At 44.9% G+C, this 20,188-nt stretch overlaps 1 protein-coding gene across 3 annotated transcripts in view; it reads right to left on the reverse strand.

Moving 5' to 3' along the window:
* RFC1 (replication factor C subunit 1) overlaps nucleotides 1–20,188 on the reverse strand; it is a 136,470-nt gene that overhangs the window by 26,028 nt on the left and 90,254 nt on the right. For all 3 annotated transcript variants that reach the window (XM_078775848.1, XM_078775849.1, XM_078775850.1), the window contains 8 exons: nucleotides 17,152–17,581; nucleotides 13,460–13,566; nucleotides 13,087–13,201; nucleotides 12,400–12,488; nucleotides 12,021–12,158; nucleotides 1,765–1,860; nucleotides 1,347–1,445; nucleotides 1,071–1,225 (listed from right to left, as the gene is read on the reverse strand). In XM_078775848.1, the coding sequence (XP_078631974.1) occupies nucleotides 1,071–1,225; nucleotides 1,347–1,445; nucleotides 1,765–1,860; nucleotides 12,021–12,158; nucleotides 12,400–12,488; nucleotides 13,087–13,201; nucleotides 13,460–13,566; nucleotides 17,152–17,581 (1,229 nt within the window). The remainder of the gene's footprint in view (nucleotides 1–1,070; nucleotides 1,226–1,346; nucleotides 1,446–1,764; nucleotides 1,861–12,020; nucleotides 12,159–12,399; nucleotides 12,489–13,086; nucleotides 13,202–13,459; nucleotides 13,567–17,151; nucleotides 17,582–20,188) is intronic.

Below are 20,188 nucleotides of genomic sequence, written 5' to 3' on the forward strand. Positions count from 1 at the left end.
TGAGGAGGCGAAACAATCGTCACAACCCACGGGAGTGGGCCCGAGGAAACAGCCAAGGAGCCGAGCAGGTGAAGCCAGGAGCAGAGCCGGGACCATGCAGAGGGCAGACAGGAGCGAAGAGACGAGCACGAGGCCAAGGTTGAGGAGGCAAAGCGGCAAATGCAGCGGCAAACGACCGCCGCCGCTAATCAAGATCACGGCGGCAAACCGCCACCACCGCCGCTGCAAACAATGGGCACAACCCACGAGAGTGAGCCCGAGGAAACAGCGAAGGAGCCGAGCAGGTGAAGCCAGGAGCAGCAGAGCAGAGCCGGGACCGTGCAGAGGGCAGACTCAATGGCCAAAAATCCGCCACGACCACCAGGAAAGCAAGATACGGACAATGGTCCAGTCAGAGAAGCGGCGAGCAAGTGACGCCAGCGTCCTCTCACGACCGGACCGGAAACGGAGTTAGGGCCCAGGGAGTTAGGGCTTCAATATATTGAAGCAATCTTACAGTCATGGCCAAAATATTGGCACCCTTGCACTTTTTTCAAATAACTCACAATTTTTTTCTAAAAATAAGTTGAAATTGACAAAAGTATTTGGTCTCCACAATTCTTCATTTCAGTTAATATTACGGAACCTTTGTTTTTGATTCAGAACTTAATATATCCTTTGAAATCAGAAAATAAAAATAAATGGCATTGACAAACTTATTGACACCCTAGACTTAGTATTTGGTAGCACAGGCTTTGGACAAAATAACTGCAGTCAAGCGCTTCCTTCATCATTAAAGAGTTACAGAATTGTTATTAAAAAAATAAAAAAATAAAAAATTGTACTTTTGTTGCTCATGACAACTGATTTGAGCAAATGGCAAATACTCTCTGTTTCATGCCCTTTGGTGGTTCACATGTAAACATACATTCATAAGCATTTAGTTTTTGTCTCTTAGACATAATGAAGCATTTTAAGTCTCTCTCTCAACTTCACAAGCACAATGAAATACTACATATTTGAACCATTTAGACCATCTAAAAATAAATAAAAATCAACCATAAAGAGACTGGCAGGGTGGTCATACTTACCCAGCGGCGTGTGGCCGCACATGCAAGTAATTCTCATACACGAATAGAGGAGCAAGTGAATAGTCATTGAAGAACAAGTCAGACTTGTCATTCAGAGACATTTTTCGTGTCTCCTCATCGGCAACAAATACTTTCCGTGCAACATCAAAAGGGCCCTAGGAGCATATGTACGGCGAAAAAGAACACAGAAAAGTCAAAATCATTGAATGAAATATTGTATTAATGAGGTGGAAATGTAAATATGAAATATCCATTGAGGTGTGGGTAAAGTCTTACCAGCTTGATGTCCTTCTTTGCTTTGTTGGCATCCACTTTAACCTCGTCATAGTTTAAGGTCTTATTTGCTGCTGACCACATGCTCAGGTTGTGAAGGATCTGTTGAAATTAGGCTATGTTGTTTTGAACGATGTGACAATCGAGTTGAATTGAAAAAGGCGTATGTGCATAAGGATATTCCCATGAATATATTCTATCAAATTAAGCTTCCACAGACTCAATGACTGTTGTAAAGTTCCTAGATTTAGTCGGATTCCGATTTTACATCCTTCATATCCCAAGATATTTAAAGTATGGAGCCAATTTTTTTGTCATAATTCTGCCATTTGCATGCACCTGAAATTTTGAATAAAATCTGTGTTTGACATTGGTTGTTTAAAAACACAAACAGATAAAGACACATACACACGTATCTGACCTGTCGGATATCATGGTTTGCTGCCAGGATGATCTCCTGCAGTGCTGGCGGCGGGACGCGGATATTTTCCTTAAATGTCACAGACATCATTGCACCCTAAACAACAAAATATATATGTCGGATTCATTAAAGAGCAAGAAAAGGTAAAAAACAACAAAAAAACCCAACAAACAAACAGTCAAGAACAAAGTGAGACGGATCAAGAGGGCAAGGGACCTGGACGCCTGAAACTGCTGCACTTCAAAATGGACGAACCGTCAATATTAACCCATGGAAGATTCCTGATGCAATTATTGATTTATCGAGACAAATTTACGACACAACTCATATTATGCATTACACCAAAAAGCTCAATGTTATCACTGCACGAGATAAGCGCCACATGTAACAGGCTGTCAATAAAACAACACACTTAATAAAAAATAGTCCTGGATTTGGTTACAATTTCACGTTGATTTGACAAAAGCACAATTTCAAGGAATCACAATCACATAAAGACTCAAAGTACGAATATTTACTTCTGTCACCAAAGGTGGACTGAGGTTATTTTCAGCCCTGTTGGTCTGTTTTATTTTATTTTTATTTATTTATTTATTATTATTATTTTTTTCTATACTGAATCGAGGCTCGTGAAAGAGCTGACAACCGCGAGTGAAAGACAAAGACAGTACATGGGGACCGCGAGGGAAAGACAAAGACAGTACATGGGGACCGCGAGGGAAAGACGACAGTACATGGGGACCGCGAGGGAAAGACAAAGACAGTACATGGGGACCGCGAGGGAAAGACAGCACATGGGGACCGCGAGGGAAAGACAAAGACAGCACATAGGGACCGCGAGGGAAAGACAAAGACAGTACATGTAGTCCTTGAGCCAACCGGCCATTTTTTGAAGTGAATGCTCCGGCGGGGGGAGTAATTCTCATTATGATTTTCCATTAGACCAATGTCTCAAGTGTCAGAAAAGGTGTGATGGACATCTGAGAACGGTAGCTTAGTGCCCGGATGGACGCCATCTTTGAAACCACCCAGCTCAAAAATGCCCATTTGGTGGGGTACATTGTTGCACGTGTATCTGGACTTCTATACTAGCTATCGATGTGCGGTTGACGACTAAATATACGTCCGATGTGTACAGTCTAAATAAAAAATAATATGAAGCATTTTGTTTTAGATTAATTATTATAAAAATCAATTATCGAAAAAAAATCATATATTTTTCAATATTTTATTATTAGACTTGTACTTTTTTTAGTGAAACAACACTGGTATGATTTTCCAAGTTATGCATTGTGCTACACCGTTTATCTGTCTATAAAAATAACTCAAAAACTAAAACATATCATCCACCACGAGTGTACACAAAAAATATATGAAAAGGCATGCACTTTCCACAAACCGAAACTATGTCAGTTGGAATTTCCCGCCGATAATCAACCCACAGAACCCAGTGCCGAAAGTGACGTCAGTCTATTCTATATCTATATTCTATATTCTATATCTCAGTCTGAGATTTGTTGCGGTGACCTGATTAATTTCTGAGGGGGGGGGGGGGGGAGGGGGTGGGTGGCTTAAGAACTAAAAGTGAACATGTTAGATGGCGCCACATACAACTCTATTATAGAGTTGTATTGTGGCGCCATCTAACATGTTCACTGACTTGGATGAGTATGTCTATGTAAGCTGGCGAGCTTTTCGGATATCGGAGTAATCTAACGTCAGTCTTTTTGTTCTTTCAGCTGAGATGGCCGGTGTCGAGGCGAAACGGGCGAAGATTGAACCTGAGTCCGGAACGTGCATCCTGTGCAGCAAGAAGTCGCCACTCTCTGAACTAAGCAAGGCAGCGGGCAACAGTTCTTGGAAGACATTGTGTGACGCAGCCGCAGTTAGAAACTTTTATCCAATTCTAAAGCTAGTCCAAGAAGGCGCAGTTGAACTTCCTAATATTCCAATATTATACCATAGGGCTTGTAGATCAGACTTCACTCACAAAAACCACCTAGCTACTTTGACCAATGCAGCTAGAAGTTCTTCAGTTGATACTGGCGATGCGGTGCGACGGCGATCATCACGGGAAGAGACAGGATCAACTTCAACGGTCTACGATGATAAATGCATTTTTTGCCAGCGTGCTTCAAAATTCATAAAAGGCAGTCGTACCCGTGAAACAGTTGTCTTGGCTGTTGAACTTCGAGCAGATAAGACAATAAGAGATGCTGCGACAGCTCGCAATGATGAGAGAGTTTTGGCATTGACTACACGAGATATGGTTGCAGCTGAGGCTCACTACCACTTCTCCTGCTATAGAAACTACACACGGCCCCAAAAACCTCAAGTAGAAACTGACATTGAAGATAATATCGAGAAAAAAGAAATGATACGATGTATATTCAATTTCATTCGCACTGACTTGTTCTTGAACCCGAGGATTGTTCCAATAGTTGATGTTGCAACAGATATCCTGTCTTCAGATACATTTTCAGTTGATGTTCGTGACTCCATCAAGAAGAATCTGCAGCGCACATTACAAAGAGAGTTTGGAGAATCGCTCATCTTCTTCAATGTGAAACACCGTGTATACTTGATGCCCGATAATCTGACAAAGCGAGAGATTGCTGCAGAGTGCATAAACCTGAAAGCAGAAGTGAAAGCATTTGAACGAACGGACGGTGAAAGTAACATTGTGCGTGCAGCTACTTCACTGCGACACCAGATCAAAGATGCTCATTACAATGAACGTTGGCCGCCTCAGCCAGCAGAACTCACTTCAGATTACGTGAAGATACCAGATTCTCTTCGTGTATTTCTGCATACTTTGATTTGCGGGAGTGGGGGTAGCTCTGCGCGTGCCGACACACTGGTATGGTCAATGGCTCAAGATATCATCAATGCTGTACACCGGGGTACCATCAGAACATCGAAGCATGTCCTACTTCCGTGGGTCATGAAAACGCTCACCGGTAATACAGAGGTCATCAGAATATTGAATCGACTCGGGCACGGATGTTCGTACACAGTTCTGGAAGAAATCGAGACAGCGCTATGCATAGACAAATTAGCAAGTGTGGAGAAAGATACAGTACCACTTCCGTCACATGTGCACCCTTCGGTCCCGACTGTATTAGCATTCGATAACATCGACAGGCTAGAGGAATCGCTGAGTGGTGGCGGAACATCGCATCGCGTCAACGGTATCATCGTCCAACCGAAGTCGCAGTCGTGTTTGCCGCCCCAACCTCCATCGGCAGTATCCAAAGCAGATAAGAAGCGATCTATCCCGTCATCCAGCGATTTAGTTCCAATATACAGCGGTGGGAAACGAGAGGGCCCACCTGCAATCAAGCCTGCAGATCTTTCTGACACTCTTGCAGGCGCAACATCCCTTGCGCAGCGCCGAAATCACGTATGGATTATGACTCGCATGCTGGAACCATGCGACCAGACAATCAGTTCGTGGACTGGTTTCAACATCATGACTAGAGATCGTGTTCAGGTGACGGAAGATGTAGTTGGCTACCTGCCGACTATAAACGCGCCTGCCACAGATATGGCAACAGTGCAAGAAATCCTCAGAGAAGCTCTGAACATCATGTCATCACTTCAGCTTGAGCGTATACCGGTGGTGCTAGACCAGGCACTATTTGCTAAGGCGACCGAAATAGCATGGAAAGATGTCGATCGATATGGAAGAATCGTGCTCATGATGGGGAACTTCCATACCATCTGTAACTTCATGTCGAGCATTGGGAAAATGTTTGGAGATGCAGGCCTTCGGGATGTAGCTGTTGAGTCAGGAGTAATCGCTGAAGGTTCCATCAACAGGGTTCTGGAAGGCAAGCAATACAACCGTGCTGTGCGACTCCACAAGTTGATGTACGAGGCACTAATGCGCATCATTTGGAAGGGCTTCCAGGTGTGGATAGAAAGCAATCATCCTGACAAGGAACCCCAGATTCGAAGCACTGACCTCAAAATTCGCAGCATCAAGGAGGATGTTTGCCACGAGACTCTCGCTGCTGCTCTCGATGATGATTCATGTGTACAGAGCTTTGACATGTTCGCGAAATACCTACATTTTCTGCGAACCAAACATGGAGACCTGGCTCGCTTCTGGATGATGTATATTGATATGGTAGAGACCCTGCTGGGGTTGATTCGTGCGGATAGAGAAGGCGACTGGATGCTTCACTTGGCTTGTGTCAGAAGAGTGATCCCTTGGTGTTTCGCAATGAACAAGGTGAACTATGCTAGATATCTACCAGTGTACTATGCACAGATGACGCAACTCCACGAAACATGCTCCGAGTTGTACAGGCATTTCAATCAAGGCTACTTCTCCGTACAGCTTAGACCAGGGAATCCATTTGCCAGAATCGCTGTTGATCAGACAACAGAAGAAACAGTAAACAAAGATACGCAAACAGCTGGAGGAACACGAGGTTTTAGTCTTCGACAAGGGGCTGTGTCACGATACTATCTAACTGCAGAAAATCGGGCTACTGCACTGAGGCAACTACGAGAAACTATCCTTGTGAATGGCAGCGACACATCTCACGCCAAGCACCCTGACTTGTCTACTTCTCGCATCAAACGTGATGAGTCTGGCGTCACAGCTATCTGTGATCTACTGGAAAATGACTGGACCAATCCATTCGCCGATGATCCGTCATGTCTTCTCAGTATATCTACCGGAGCGGCTGCGAGGGAGGACGTTTCTAATGACCTACTCAACACCCTGCAAAAGGGGGAAGCGGCGTATCAAAGCTTCCAGAAACGTCTTGAAGAGGGAACAGGCTTTCATGACACATTGAACAAGCTAAACTTGAAGACCTTTGGTAAGATCAAGCAGAAAGTTGTGAAGGGCACAAACAAGGAGATCATCCTGAGAGCTGACAGACAACTGTTTGCCACCATGATACTCATCGCCAAGACAAGGAACCTCGACATGCAACTTGTCCTTTGTCACCCACTAGGGCCGTTACCATGGTCTTTGGCAAACGTTGATGGGTCAATGAAAAAAACGAACAAAGCTGCACTTGCGAAACACATGGAAGGTCTTGTGGAACCAGCCGAGAACGTTGACAAGCGAAGTGCAACAATAATTGATGCGATGGCTCTCATACAAAAGATGCATGGCGAGAACGACACGTTCGAAGAACTATCTGACCGCATCCTTGCTGCAGCGCTTCACGCTGGTCAAGGCAGTGAGCGCATCGATGTTGTCTTTGACACATACACAGAAGAATCCATCAAAGCAGCTGAGCGTGTGAACCGCGGTTCAAATGAAGGCATCAGTTTCAGCGAGATCAGACCCGCACACAAAATCATGAACCGGCGGCGTCTCCTTGCTTGCAGCCAGACAAAGGAGAAACTGGTTGTGTTTCTGGCGGAGTCGTGGAAACATGAAACAAATCGCGAAAAGCTAGGCAACAGAACACTGTATGTCACCTGCGGTGAAAAATGTCTGGTACTGACCCGCGATAGGTGGAAGTTGGTGCAAGCACTCGAATGTAGCCACGAGGAAGCAGACACGCGTATGTTTCTCCACGCAAAGCACGCCGCTACCCACTACAAGACGATCATCTTAGTGGCAGATGACACCGACGTTCTGATCATCAGTCTTCATCTCAGCAGAACCATCGATAGTCAGCTCTTCATCAGACGAGGAACAAAGGTTCGAGTCAGAATGATCGACGTTGGAAAGTTGGCTGCGGTATTGGGGTCTGGAGTTTGCAGTGCATTGCCAGGGCTTCATGCATGGAGCGGGTGTGACACTGTGAGTGCTCTGGCTAGCCAAGGAAAGATAAAGGCTTTGAAGCTTGTGCAAGCGAATGAGCTGTATCTTCAAGCATTCACAGATCTGGGATCTTCGTGGAATGTACCAACAGACGTCTTCAATAGCATTCAGGCCTTCACGTGTCAGCTGTACGCCAAGAACACGAAGATCGTCGGTGTTAATTCGCTCCGTTATCACATGTTCTGTGCAAAGAAGGGCCAGATCGAATCTGGACAATTGCCGCCTTGTGAAGACTCCTTGATGCAGCATACGCTTAGGGCCAACTATCAGGCGGCTATCTGGCGACGCAGCCTTGAAAACCTACCAGACGTCCCAACACCATCAGCAGGACATGGTTGGGAACTCGATGATGGCGGTTCGCTCACAATCCGATGGATGGCGGGTCTACCAGCTCCAGATGTCGTCTTGAATCTCATCTCATGCACATGCAGAAGGACGTGTCGACCGTCAGATTTCTCCTGCATACTGAATGGGTTGAAGTGCACTGTTGTGTGTAAGCTGCAGGGATGCTCCAACATGGTGCAGGATGATGCTATCGTGGCTCAGGATGCCAATGACTCTGATGGCGACTCTGATGATTAACTTTGTGTGCACTGTATATTGTATAGCATATGTTGTTCTCTATTATAATGCAGGCCAAATTGCCTGAAAATCTTTATAGACAGATAAACGGTTTAGCAAAATGTATAATTTGGAAGATCATACCGGTGTTATTTGACTAAAACATGACATGTTCAATGATACCTCCGCTTGCTTATTAGGAATATACATCGTATGGTGTTAAAATCAGCTCCATACGTCTTTCCAAACTCTAGTAATGAATAATTAATATAATTGGCGGCCATTTTGAAATCCAAGATGGCCACCAAAGTGCAGATTTCCTATGTAACAATTTCCGCCTGCTTATTAGATATCGTATGGTGTTAAAATCCTCTCCGTACGACATTCCGAACTTGCGTTATCGTCAGAATAGATAATGCCAGCGGCGGCCTAAGTCATTTTATGCCTCTTTACATTTATTTGTTGTAAACTCGTGGTGGATGATATGTTTTCGTTTTTGAGTTATTTTTATAGACAGATAAACGGTGTAGCACAATGCATAATTTGGAAAATCATACCAGTGTTGTTTCACTAAAAAAAGTACAAGTCTAATAATAAAATATTGAAAAATATATGATTTTTTTTCGATAATTGATTTTTATAATAATTAATCTAAAACAAAATGCTTCATATTATTTTTTATTTAGACGGTACACATCGGACGTATATTTAGTCGTCAACCGCACATCGATAGCTAGTATAGAAGTCCAGATACACGTGCAACAATGTACCCCACCAAATGGGCATTTTCGAGCTGGGTGGTTTCAAAGATGGCGTCCATCCGGGCACTAAGCTACCGTTCTCAGATGTCCATCACACCTTTTCTGACACTTGAGACATTGGTCTAATGGAAAATCATAATGAGAATTACTCCCCCCGCCGGAGCATTACTTTTGGTCTGGCTCAAGGACTAATGGGGACCGCGAGGGAAAGACAAAAACAGCACATGGGGACCGCGAGGGAAAGACAAAGACAGTACATGGGGACCGCGAGGGAAAGACAGTACATGGGGACCGCGAGGGAAAGACAAAAACAGCACATGGGGACCGCGAGGGAAAGACAAAGACAGCACATAGGGACCGCGAGGGAAAGACAAAGACAGTACATGGGGACCGCGAGGGAAAGACAAAAACAGTACATGGGGACCGCGAGGGAAAGACAGTACATGGGGACCGCGAGGGAAAGACAAAAACAGCACATGGGGACCGCGAGGGAAAGACAAAGACAGCACATAGGGACCGCGAGGGAAAGACAAAGACAGTACATGGGGACCGCGAGGGAAAGACAAAAACAGCACATGGGGACCGCGAGGGAAAGACAAAAACAGCACATGGGGACCGCGAGGGAAAGACAAAGACAGCACATAGGGACCGCGAGGGAAAGACAGTACATGGGGACCGCGAGGGAAAGACAAAAACAGCACATGGGGACCGCGAGGGAAAGACAGTACATGGGGACCGCGAGGGAAAGACAAAAACAGCACATGGGGACCGCGAGGGAAAGACAAAGACAGCACATAGGGACCGCGAGGGAAAGACAAAGACAGTACATGGGGACCGCGAGGGAAAGACAAAAACAGCACATGGGGACCGCGAGGGAAAGACAAAGACAGTACATGGGGACCGCGAGGGAAAGACAAAGACAGTACATGGGGACCGCGAGGGAAAGACAAAGACAGCACATAGGGACCGCGAGGGAAAGACAAAGACAGTACATGGGGACCGCGAGGGAAAGACAAAAACAGTATATGGGGACCGCGAGGGAAAGACAGTACATGGTGACCGCGAGGGAAAGACAAAAACAGCACATGGGGACCGCAAGGGAAAGACAAAGACAGCACATAGGGACCGCGAGGGAAAGACAAAGACAGTACATGGGGACCGCGAGGGAAAGACAGTACATGGGGACCGCGAGGGAAAGACAAAAACAGCACATGGGGACCGCGAGGGAAAGACAATAACAGCACATGGGGACCGCGAGGGAAAGACAAAAACAGCACATGGGGACCGCGAGGGAAAGACAGTACATGGGGACCGCGAGGGAAAGACAAAAACAGCACATGGGGACCGCGAGGGAAAGACAAAGACAGCACATGGGGACCGCGAGGGAAAGACAATAACAGCACATAGGGACCGCGAGGGAAAGACAAAAACAGCACATGGGGACCGCGAGGGAAAGACAAAAACAGCACATGGGGACCGCGAGGGAAAGACAATAACAGCACATAGGGACCGGGGACCGCGAGGGAAAGACAATAACAGCACATAGGGACCGCGAGGGAAAGACAAAAACAGCACATGGGGACCGCGAGGGAAAGACAAAAACAGCACATGGGGACCGCGAGGGAAAGACAAAGACAGTACATGGGGACCGCGAGGGAAAGACAAAAACAGCACATGGGGACCACGAGGGAAAGACAAAGACAGTACATGGGGACCGCGAGGGAAAGACAGTACATGGGGACCGCGAGGGAAAGACAAAAACAGCACATGGGGACCGCGAGGGAAAGACAAAGACAGCACATAGGGACCGCGAGGGAAAGACAAAGACAGTACATGGGGACCGCGAGGGAAAGACAAAGACAGTACATGGGGACCGCGAGGGAAAGACAGTACATGGGGACCGCGAGGGAAAGACAAAGACAGTACATGGGGACCGCGAGGGAAAGACAGTACATGGGGACCGCGAGGGAAAGACAAAAACAGCACATGGGGACCGCGAGGGAAAGACAAAGATTATCCTGTTAACAGGATATCTCAAAAGGTTATGGAGGGATTCAGATGAAACTTGGTGAATAGGTTGGGAGTGTGACAAAGACGAATCAATTCTATTTTGGTGAAGATCCAGATCCGGATATGAGATTTAAAAAAAAGAAGTAATTCCTCACCATTGACAGATAGGGCCAAAACGATATGTAGCATGACATCTCAAAAAGTTGTGGACGGATTTGGACGAAACTTGGTGGATGAGTTGGGGAGGTGACAAGAACAAGCCGATTAGATTTTGGTGAAGTACTGATGCAGATACGGCCATCAGTGGGATACAAAACGTACACTGTTCAGCCTGGCGGAGGTATGCGCTCTACCGAATCGGTTACATTGTGTGCTTACCATGTCCACTAAGTCTCCCACTGGTGGTTTGAACATAAAATGGGTGCGGAATGAAGTGAGGAACCCCTTGGTAGGTTGTTCTAAATGACACGTCTTTGTGCGTACCTATATACGTAGAAAGCACACGTGTGTAGTCATGTGACTTTTAGCTAGATTAATTGGACCCGATGTCCTATATGGATTCTCTATCCCGTTCACCCACTGCCATGTCATTTTTCGCTTTTAGCCTTGCCTGAAGGAAGAGGCCTTTGTAATCGGTCTGTGTGCCAGTGAGTGTCAACTCGCAGATCAACATCAATATAACACCCCAGTGTGTGAAAGGAATCACCGAGACAGATACACTGGCAATATATTACTAAATGCTTGGTCTTGATATTACTAAATGGGTTGATGATAGCGTGGGGATGCCTTCTTGATTTGCCATCATGTTGCTGTCTTTTATTTGAGGCGCAGATGGACATGTGATTTTTCATGCCTCCACCCCCGAAGGTGGCCGGAAGCATTATCTTGACTGCTGTTTGTAATTGGCCTGTTAGCCCAATTAGCAATTGGCCTATTATATAACGACGGGTCCTTTTGCCCTTATTCTGCATGATTTTTAGGGTAAAGCTCCTGAATAATTATTGGGCCAGAGTTTTCATATATTTTCAAAACTATTTCAGGGCTTCATGTTTTCAACACTGAAGTATACATTCAAATTACAGAAGTAACAGACTTCAGGTGTCCAACACAATGAGCAACTGAGGCACCTTGATTTGTTCCATGCGAGGACGTTGGAAGCGCAGGTCGAAGCAGTAGTTTGAGAGTGAGCGGATCTTCTGGTGGTTCCGGTCGTTGCACATACATATGATAGGAACCTTTGTTTGCTTTATGAGCCCCACGAGCTCCTGGAATGAACAGACATTGGATAAGTACTAGATTTGTGATTCACGCCGATATCCTGTGTGTAAATTGGAAGCATTGTCGTGATTGTCAATTGGATCGTCTTTGGAACGAATACCAGGCACTGACTGCAGGGCATCAATACAACATGCCAGTTTGGGTTTTTTAAGTGACAAAGTATTCACTGCGTCTATAGGTCAACTCAACCCGTATTATTGAGGGAGGCTCAGGAGTTGCCAATCCTACCTGGATGCCACCACGGTCTTCATTTCCTGCCATCCCATCCACCTCATCCATGATAAGGACATGCTGGCTGCTTACGACACATGATCGTCCTAATACAACACAACACGATGCAAAGCTTTGTTTACCAAAACTTAGCTTTGCCAATAATTAAAGTGACATGTTGGTAATGTTTAGAAACAGATTTCATATGATCTCCCATGCTGATAAGATTATTAGCTCCCATTGGACTTAGTCCGAAAGAGGGTCTCATAGATTTGGTCTCGTCCGTTCCTCCATCCGTGCATCAGTGACCATATCTCGGAGATGTATGGACCGATTTTGTTCATACTTGGCATAAAGACAATACATGACTGTATACATATACACATCATTCTGTTTCGCAATGTGGAGAGCAAAGATGGGACAGTGTTGGGAGGTGGAAGTTGAGGCTTTAGGGGATGGGGGGGGCGGAGGGGGGGGGTTGAGGAGTTGTGGTGGAGAGGGTGGGGAGGGGGATGGAGAGCTTGGAGTGTGGAGGGGATTTACACCTTAAGGTTGGGAGGGGGAGGGTGAAGCCTTGTGCTTGAGGGAAAGTTGGCTTGTCATCCCATTTTACATTGTGAGGACGTTCCTCGGGTCCCTACTATATACAGGGAGAGTTAATAATTATTAAAGTAATAAATAGCCGTGTTACATCAGAGCACAAACCATGGTAGAAGTCCTCGATGTTAGTATTCAGTAAAGATGTGGCCACGTCATTCTTTAGGCTGTTTTTACTCCGACTGTCACTGGCATTCAGTTCCACATACTTGTACCCCAGTTCCTGTCAAAACAAAAGTGTTAAGATGTTTAACTTTGGTTCTGGTTATATCTAAATATAAATGTCACCTAATGTAGAAGTCTACATTTACATGATCCTTCAGAATATTGCCAGTTAGTAAATTATGCAGAGTCAGAGACCTTGAAATGGTGTCTATCATTGATATACAACCTTCCTCCATAGTATGCCTTTAAAAATTCACCAACTCAAAGTAAATTGGCAGTCAGGATTATTCACAGGTACATCTGCCTTAGAACGCACTTGGCAAGCGAGCACTGCGGTGGTAGTCTTTCCCACGCCAGGTGGACCTGACAGGAGAGCCGCTCTGAATGATGCACCATCATCCTTCCCAAACTTGCCAAATCTCCCTGCAAAGAAAATTGGGGGCACGCAGGGAATTTCAAATATCGGTTAAAGGAAGAACAACAACAACAACAACATGCATTTTAAAGGCCATTTTCCCTGCTAGAGCGGGGGTTAGCCTTGCGGTCCCCATGACAATCTTCTCCATTTTGCCCTATTTTCTGCATCTCTCCTTGTTAACCCCCTTGCCCGCATTTCTTCTTCCACCATCTTTAGCCAAGTCTTTTTTGGTCTTCCCCATCCTCTGCTTCCTTCTACATTCATTTCCATCACTCTTCTCAACCAGTCACTTTCATCCTTCCTCAACACATGACCAAACCATCTCAACCTGTTCCTCTTCACAGCATCAATCACAGGCTCTATTCACATCATCTTTCGCAATTCATCATTTGTCTTCCTCTCTCTCAACGATACTCCACACATCCACCGAACCATTCGCATTTCCACCCTTTCCAACCTTCGTTGCTGCTCTACGTTCATTACCCATGTCTCGCTCCCATAAATCATAACACTTCTCACACATGCAGCATACACCTTTCCCTTCAGCTTCAACGACACTCCCCTCATCATCAGCACGCCACCCAGTTCCCGAAACTTCTTCCATGCACATCTCACTCGAGCAACCGTTGCCGAGTCTGATCCACCTTCTCCATTCAGCACGTCTCCGAGGTAGCAAAATGTTTTCACACCTTCCAGCTTCACGCCGTCTCCAAGATCCAACTCAACATTTCCTCCATCTGCAGCTCCCTCTGTGCACACCTTACATTTGAATGTAGCTGCCACACTGGTTAATGACCCTCTCAGACCACTACATTTTTGATGAACCCACTCAGCGCACATTGTACATTGAATGGAGTTCACTCCGACACCCTTCCTACACACAGCACAGGGCCACTGCCCAGTTCTTTCCACCTCACCACATGCTTTACCACTTGCCATCACCTTCGTCTTTCCGATATTCACCTTCAGACCTTTTGTCTCCATACATTCCTTCCACGTGTTCATCTTTTCCTTCAGTCCATCCATACTTTCCGCAATCAACACCAGATCATCTGCATACAACAACTCCCACGGTAAACCCTCCTTTACGTTCTGAGCCAGCACCTCCATCACAGCTACAAATAGTAGTGGACTTAGTACCGACCCCTGATGCATTCCCACCTTCACCTCAAACTCACCACTGTTCCCGTCCTTCGTCCTTACAGCTGTGCGCGCTCTTTTGTACATTGCCATCACAACTCTGATCAACCATTCCTCCACTCCTAACTTCCTCAATGCCCATGTCAATACTTTGCGTGGTACCCTATCGAATGCTTTCTCCAGATCAACAAACCCAAGAAACAACTTCTTCCTCTTCTCCATGTACTTCTCCTGCAACTGCCTCACAATGAAAAGCGCGTCTGTCGTTCCTCTTCCTGGCATGAATCCAAACTGCATTTCGTCGATCTTCACTTTCTTCCTTATCCTCCTCTCCAACACCCTTTCCAATACCTTCATTCCATGCTCCAAAAACTTTATCGCTCGGTACGAGCCACACTCCAGAGGGTCACCTTTCCCCTTGTATAGAGGGATGAGGGTACTCAGTTCCCAATCCACTCACTGGAATGCGGCCTTCTTTCACCACCAGATTACAGATCTCTGTCATTCTCTTCACACCCCAACTTCCTGCTGCCTTCAACATATCTCCCACAACTCCCGTCGGCCCTCCCGCTTTTCTACCCTTCATTGCTTTTATCGCTTCCTCAACTTCCTTCTCAGTTATCTTCTCTGCCGGTCCTAAAACAGGGTTACTCTCTATGTTGCCATCCCATTCATTCTCTGTATTCAACAGCATTTCCATATATCTTTTCCATCTTCCTTTCATTCCATCTGGGTCGACAACGATTTGTCCCACTTCATCCTTCAAGCAACTCACCCCCATCACATCACACCTCTCTTTCGCTATCTGCTTTGCAATCCTGAATACTGCTTTCTGACCGACCCTCTTCCGAATCCAAGCGTTCTCCGAACATTTTCCTACATGCCTCCTGCGCCTTTGCTACCTCTTTCTTTGCAGCCTTCCTGGCTGCCTTATAACTTTCATGCTCTGCTGTTTCTGCTCCCGTACCCTTCGCCTTCTGCCACTCCTTGAACTTCTTCCTCTTCTCGTCAATCCTCTTTCCAACTTCATCATCCCACCACCATGTTTCCGAGTGCCTCGGTGGTCCTTTTGTCCATCCACATACCTCACCAACGGCTCCCAACAGACAGGCTTTCATTGACATCCAACCACTTTCAAGCTCAACCACATCATCCTCGACCCTACTCAGCCTCTCTTTTAATGCCTCCCTTACTGTCACCTCTTTCAACCTCCACACCTTCATTCTCGGTTGGTACTTCACCCACCGAGCTCTCCTCGCACCTTTCACCCTTATGTCGCAGACAACCAAGTGGTGCTGTGAAACAGCCTCCTCCCCCGGGATCACCTTTGTGTCCCGGAGGTGCCCCCTATCTCGCCTACGCACCATCAGGTAGTCAACGGTTGTCGTCGACCCACCTGACGTGTATGTAACAAGCTTATTATCCTCTTTCTGGAACTGAGTATTACAAATCAACAAATCAGCTCCATCAGCAAACTCCAAAATCCTTTCACCTTCTCCATTTCTCACACCATATCCGTAACCCCCATGAACTCCGTCAAAACCATCCATACTCCTTCCCACATGTCGATTTAGGTCTCCTCCTACCACAACAACTTCCTCATCTTTCACATTTTCCATCAGCTTCTCTATCGCACACCAGAACTTGTCCTTCTCTTCATCGCTTCGACCAACCTGCGGAGCATATCCCGAGATGACGTTCACCAAGAGCTTTCCAATCATCATTTTCACCATCATCAACCTATCACTCACTCTAGTCACACTCACCACACTGTGTACAAACTCCTCAGAAAACAGGACACCAACACCATTCACGCCCTCCGGGCACCCTTGCCACACAAACTTGTATTTCTGTCCCTGCCTACCCTTCACCATTCTCACACCACTTCCCTTCCATCTCGTCTCTTGCACACAACATATGTCCACTCTTCTTCTGACCAATACTTCCACCACTTCTCCTGATCTCCCTGTCATTGTCCCTACATTCCATGTCCCAAACCTCAGAAACCGATCTCCACTTCGGGCTGTACCCTGCCCATATGTAGTTGTAATTGTCATGGTTCCCTTTTTGAGGCAATGTTTTTTATGGCCGGATGCCCTTCCTGACGCCAACCCTCTTAGTCGTCTCTTACGACACGCAGGGATACGGTGTACCTATTCTTATCCAGGGTACACACCGGGTTAAAGGAAGAACAGGGTACAATAAAAAAAATAGAAAAGTTGGAAGCTTTTATGTTGCCCAGGTTAGGGTAAAAATAAAAATTGGATTAAAATTACCATCAGGGTCATTGCTGGGCACAACACAAGAGTCGTAGGAAAGAAAATAATAAGTATTTTCAATCCAGACTTGAATTAATAAGTATAAAATAAAATAATAAGCACATACAAAAATTTGTTGTATACAAAAATATATAATTAAAATAATTCATTTTTAAAGAGGATAATACACACCTGCAGGGACTGCCTTGAATCCTCCAGAAGCTCGATTCTTGTACCAATCCCTCAGCCAACGCAACAGCTTATTGGCTGGGCTCTGCTCACCTTGCTGCCCTATAACCTGCTTTAGTGAGCATGGTCTGTATCGGTCCACCCACAGCAGTGAGGCCTGTGAGGAATGGCCATGGTCACGACTTTTGCCGCTTGCACTCATGCCCTGAGTATGAACTCTCACACTCTTTCCTGTTCGAGATGCAGTTTCGGCAGAAACATTCAACTCCGATTTTATGTTTCCACAGTCACTTTTGCTGGTGTAAGCAGCAGCAGAGCTTACTGAGGCACAGAATTGGGCTTCATCCGATCCAGATTTATTTCCTTTTTTCAGCAATCCTGGCTCAGGTTTTTGGAGCTCTGTTGTGCGCAAAGCAGCAGCTGCCTTGGAAAGCTGAAATGAAAATTTATTTCAGTTCGAAACATACACGTATTAAATTCGGAATAATGTCACAGAGAGGCCAGTGGTAATGAAATTTCAAAACTTAGAATGAGATATTTGGTTACAAAATTGGAAGGCGACGACATTGCATTGGAAAGTTGATGCAATTTTCCCTCCCCCGATTTGAGGCATCAGAATCATAGTTGTAAAAGAAATGCTTAAGCATGTGAATAAAAAAAAAATGCAGTATCGAAAGGTGTGTACATATTGCTCCAAACGGCCTAACAGAACCAGGCCAACTGAGATGACGAAGCTGATCATGCCATTTTAGGGAACGTTTATGCAATGAAAAGCTCCCCATGCTAGCACTCCCCCTCTCGACGTTCTCGACACAAAGTAAGCACCACCATGTTAAGTGCAGAAATGCGATGACGAAAGCTCCCCAAGTTTTATCAGACTGCGCCTCGGACTAGGCCTCGCAAACGGTGCAGGGTCTTACCGGGTTTGTCTCTCATGAGGCTTTAGAGGGCATATAAGCACTTGCGAGCTACGTATCAGCTGTTCAAGCATGACATAATCAAAACTCAAGCATGACAAAATCATAACTTTTGGAACATTTGAGAAAACAAAACGTAACACACCTCATCTCCACATACAACCCAATATAAATGAAATATTTTGGACAACCTTGTTTTCTATTCGATTTCAAGACAAAATTCAAAAGCTTATTATTCCTTCCATTTATTACAAGACCTTGATTTTAAAAAAAACTGTAATTTAGAAAGTTACATGATAAAGATCTTTTTATAAATGGATGGAATGATGAACACAGATGTGAAAAGATCATATCAGTGGGGAATTCTTATTATTTATTATTTTTTAAAGTAAAAATACATCAACCACCTCTATTACCATCATATACATAAAGTGGGACCTGAAAGTATTCAATATACAGCAAATTAATCGTCAGAACGACATCACCAATGAATCGGAATTTTATTTTGCACTGCATTGTATTAATGAGGCAATTTACATACATATACAGGATTTTCTATAAAAGCTGGCAATTTACACAACCTGCTGATGGATACTTTGGGAGAGTTATAAAGAATAAAGAAATAAAGAATCGATTTTGGTAAGTTTTATAAACGTACAACTAGGTCCGTGTTTTGTTCTTACTTTTCGTCAAAAATTTTTGATCGACATTCAAACCGATTATTAGAATCCTGTCCCAAAAAAACATTAATGATTTCCCCCTTTGCTTTGGATAGTTTTCCACTTACATACCAACATCAAGGATCCACAAATTAGACTAACATAGCAAACAGCACATCCTCAGCCTGGGGTTAATGTCTGTTAAAAGCCCATGTTGTTTTTTTACTGCCAATGTCATGGAAGTAAAATTAAGCAAAGTTACCACTTAAGTTTAGCTTATGATGTAGATGATAAAAATTAACTGAAAAATGAAACGAACTTTGCACTTATTTACTGTCCACCGGTACCAGATTTATTCAGAAATTACAGAAACAGTAAAAGCTTCACTGGGAAATATGCAGGGCGAGTCATAAGTCCCAGGACACGGTTTTAGGTGCTCATATAGGATTTGTTTATACAATCTACCAGGGTGAGCCGTAAGCCCAGGAGTAATAACATATTACAGTAATACAACAATTACAATACCTCCTTAGACATCAGGTGCATCCGTATGACATCCGCCGTTGTCACAGCAGAAGATAATTTTTCTCTATGTGCGGTGTGAAAACCGACACAAAATACTTTGTCATGTATTGTAAAACCGACACACGTGTCATGGTGCCAAATGCTTCCTGAATGCATAGTTTCAGTTTATCAACGGTTGCCATGTGATGTTCTGCAACCTTAGCTTTGACGTACCCCCACAGAGCATTGTCAAAAAGTGGTCAGGTCAGGACTATGCGGTGGCCACAGAAGTGTTGGCAAAGACTTGCTAATCCAACAGTTGGGAAAAATTTGATTGAGATAATTTCGTGCCACACAGACATGATGTGCAGGTGCCACATCTTGCTGGAAATAAATAAATAAATCTCATGGGCTTGTCGATGTCGATCAAGCTCAGCTAGGTGTGAGGTAATTCTTCAACATATTCAGATATGACTGTTGGTTGACAGACACAACAAAAGAGTAAGGACCAATGAATGAGGTGGTGGGCAGATAACGCCACCCAAACCATAACACGTGGATGGTCTTGCACTCCTTCAACATAATGTAGATTAGCATCACTGCAAAAGTAAATATTGCGTGGAGATGAACTGAGGTAAACAGCATACTCGTCACTAAACATAACCTTTGATCTTTTAGGAATTGTATCGAAGTACTGCAGTGCTCTGTCACAAACTGTCAACCTGTTTTCATGATCTGCATCTGACAATTCGCATATGACAGTTGTTTATATGGTTTATATGGTGTCATGTGAAGGTCTTCTTTCATTGTGCAACGTAACGATGAATACAAATCTCCCAACTCTGCAGAACGTTTCCATAATGATTTTTTTGGAGATTTGCAAACAAATGTTTTAATGTTTTGATTCCCCAAATCACGAATTTTTAGTCGTCCGTTGTGCTTGCTGTTGAGTACACTTCC

Source organism: Myxine glutinosa, chromosome 4 (assembly GCF_964187855.1).
Source record: "Myxine glutinosa chromosome 4, kmMyxGlut1.1, whole genome shotgun sequence".
Taxonomy (NCBI): Eukaryota; Metazoa; Chordata; class Myxini; order Myxiniformes; family Myxinidae; genus Myxine; species Myxine glutinosa.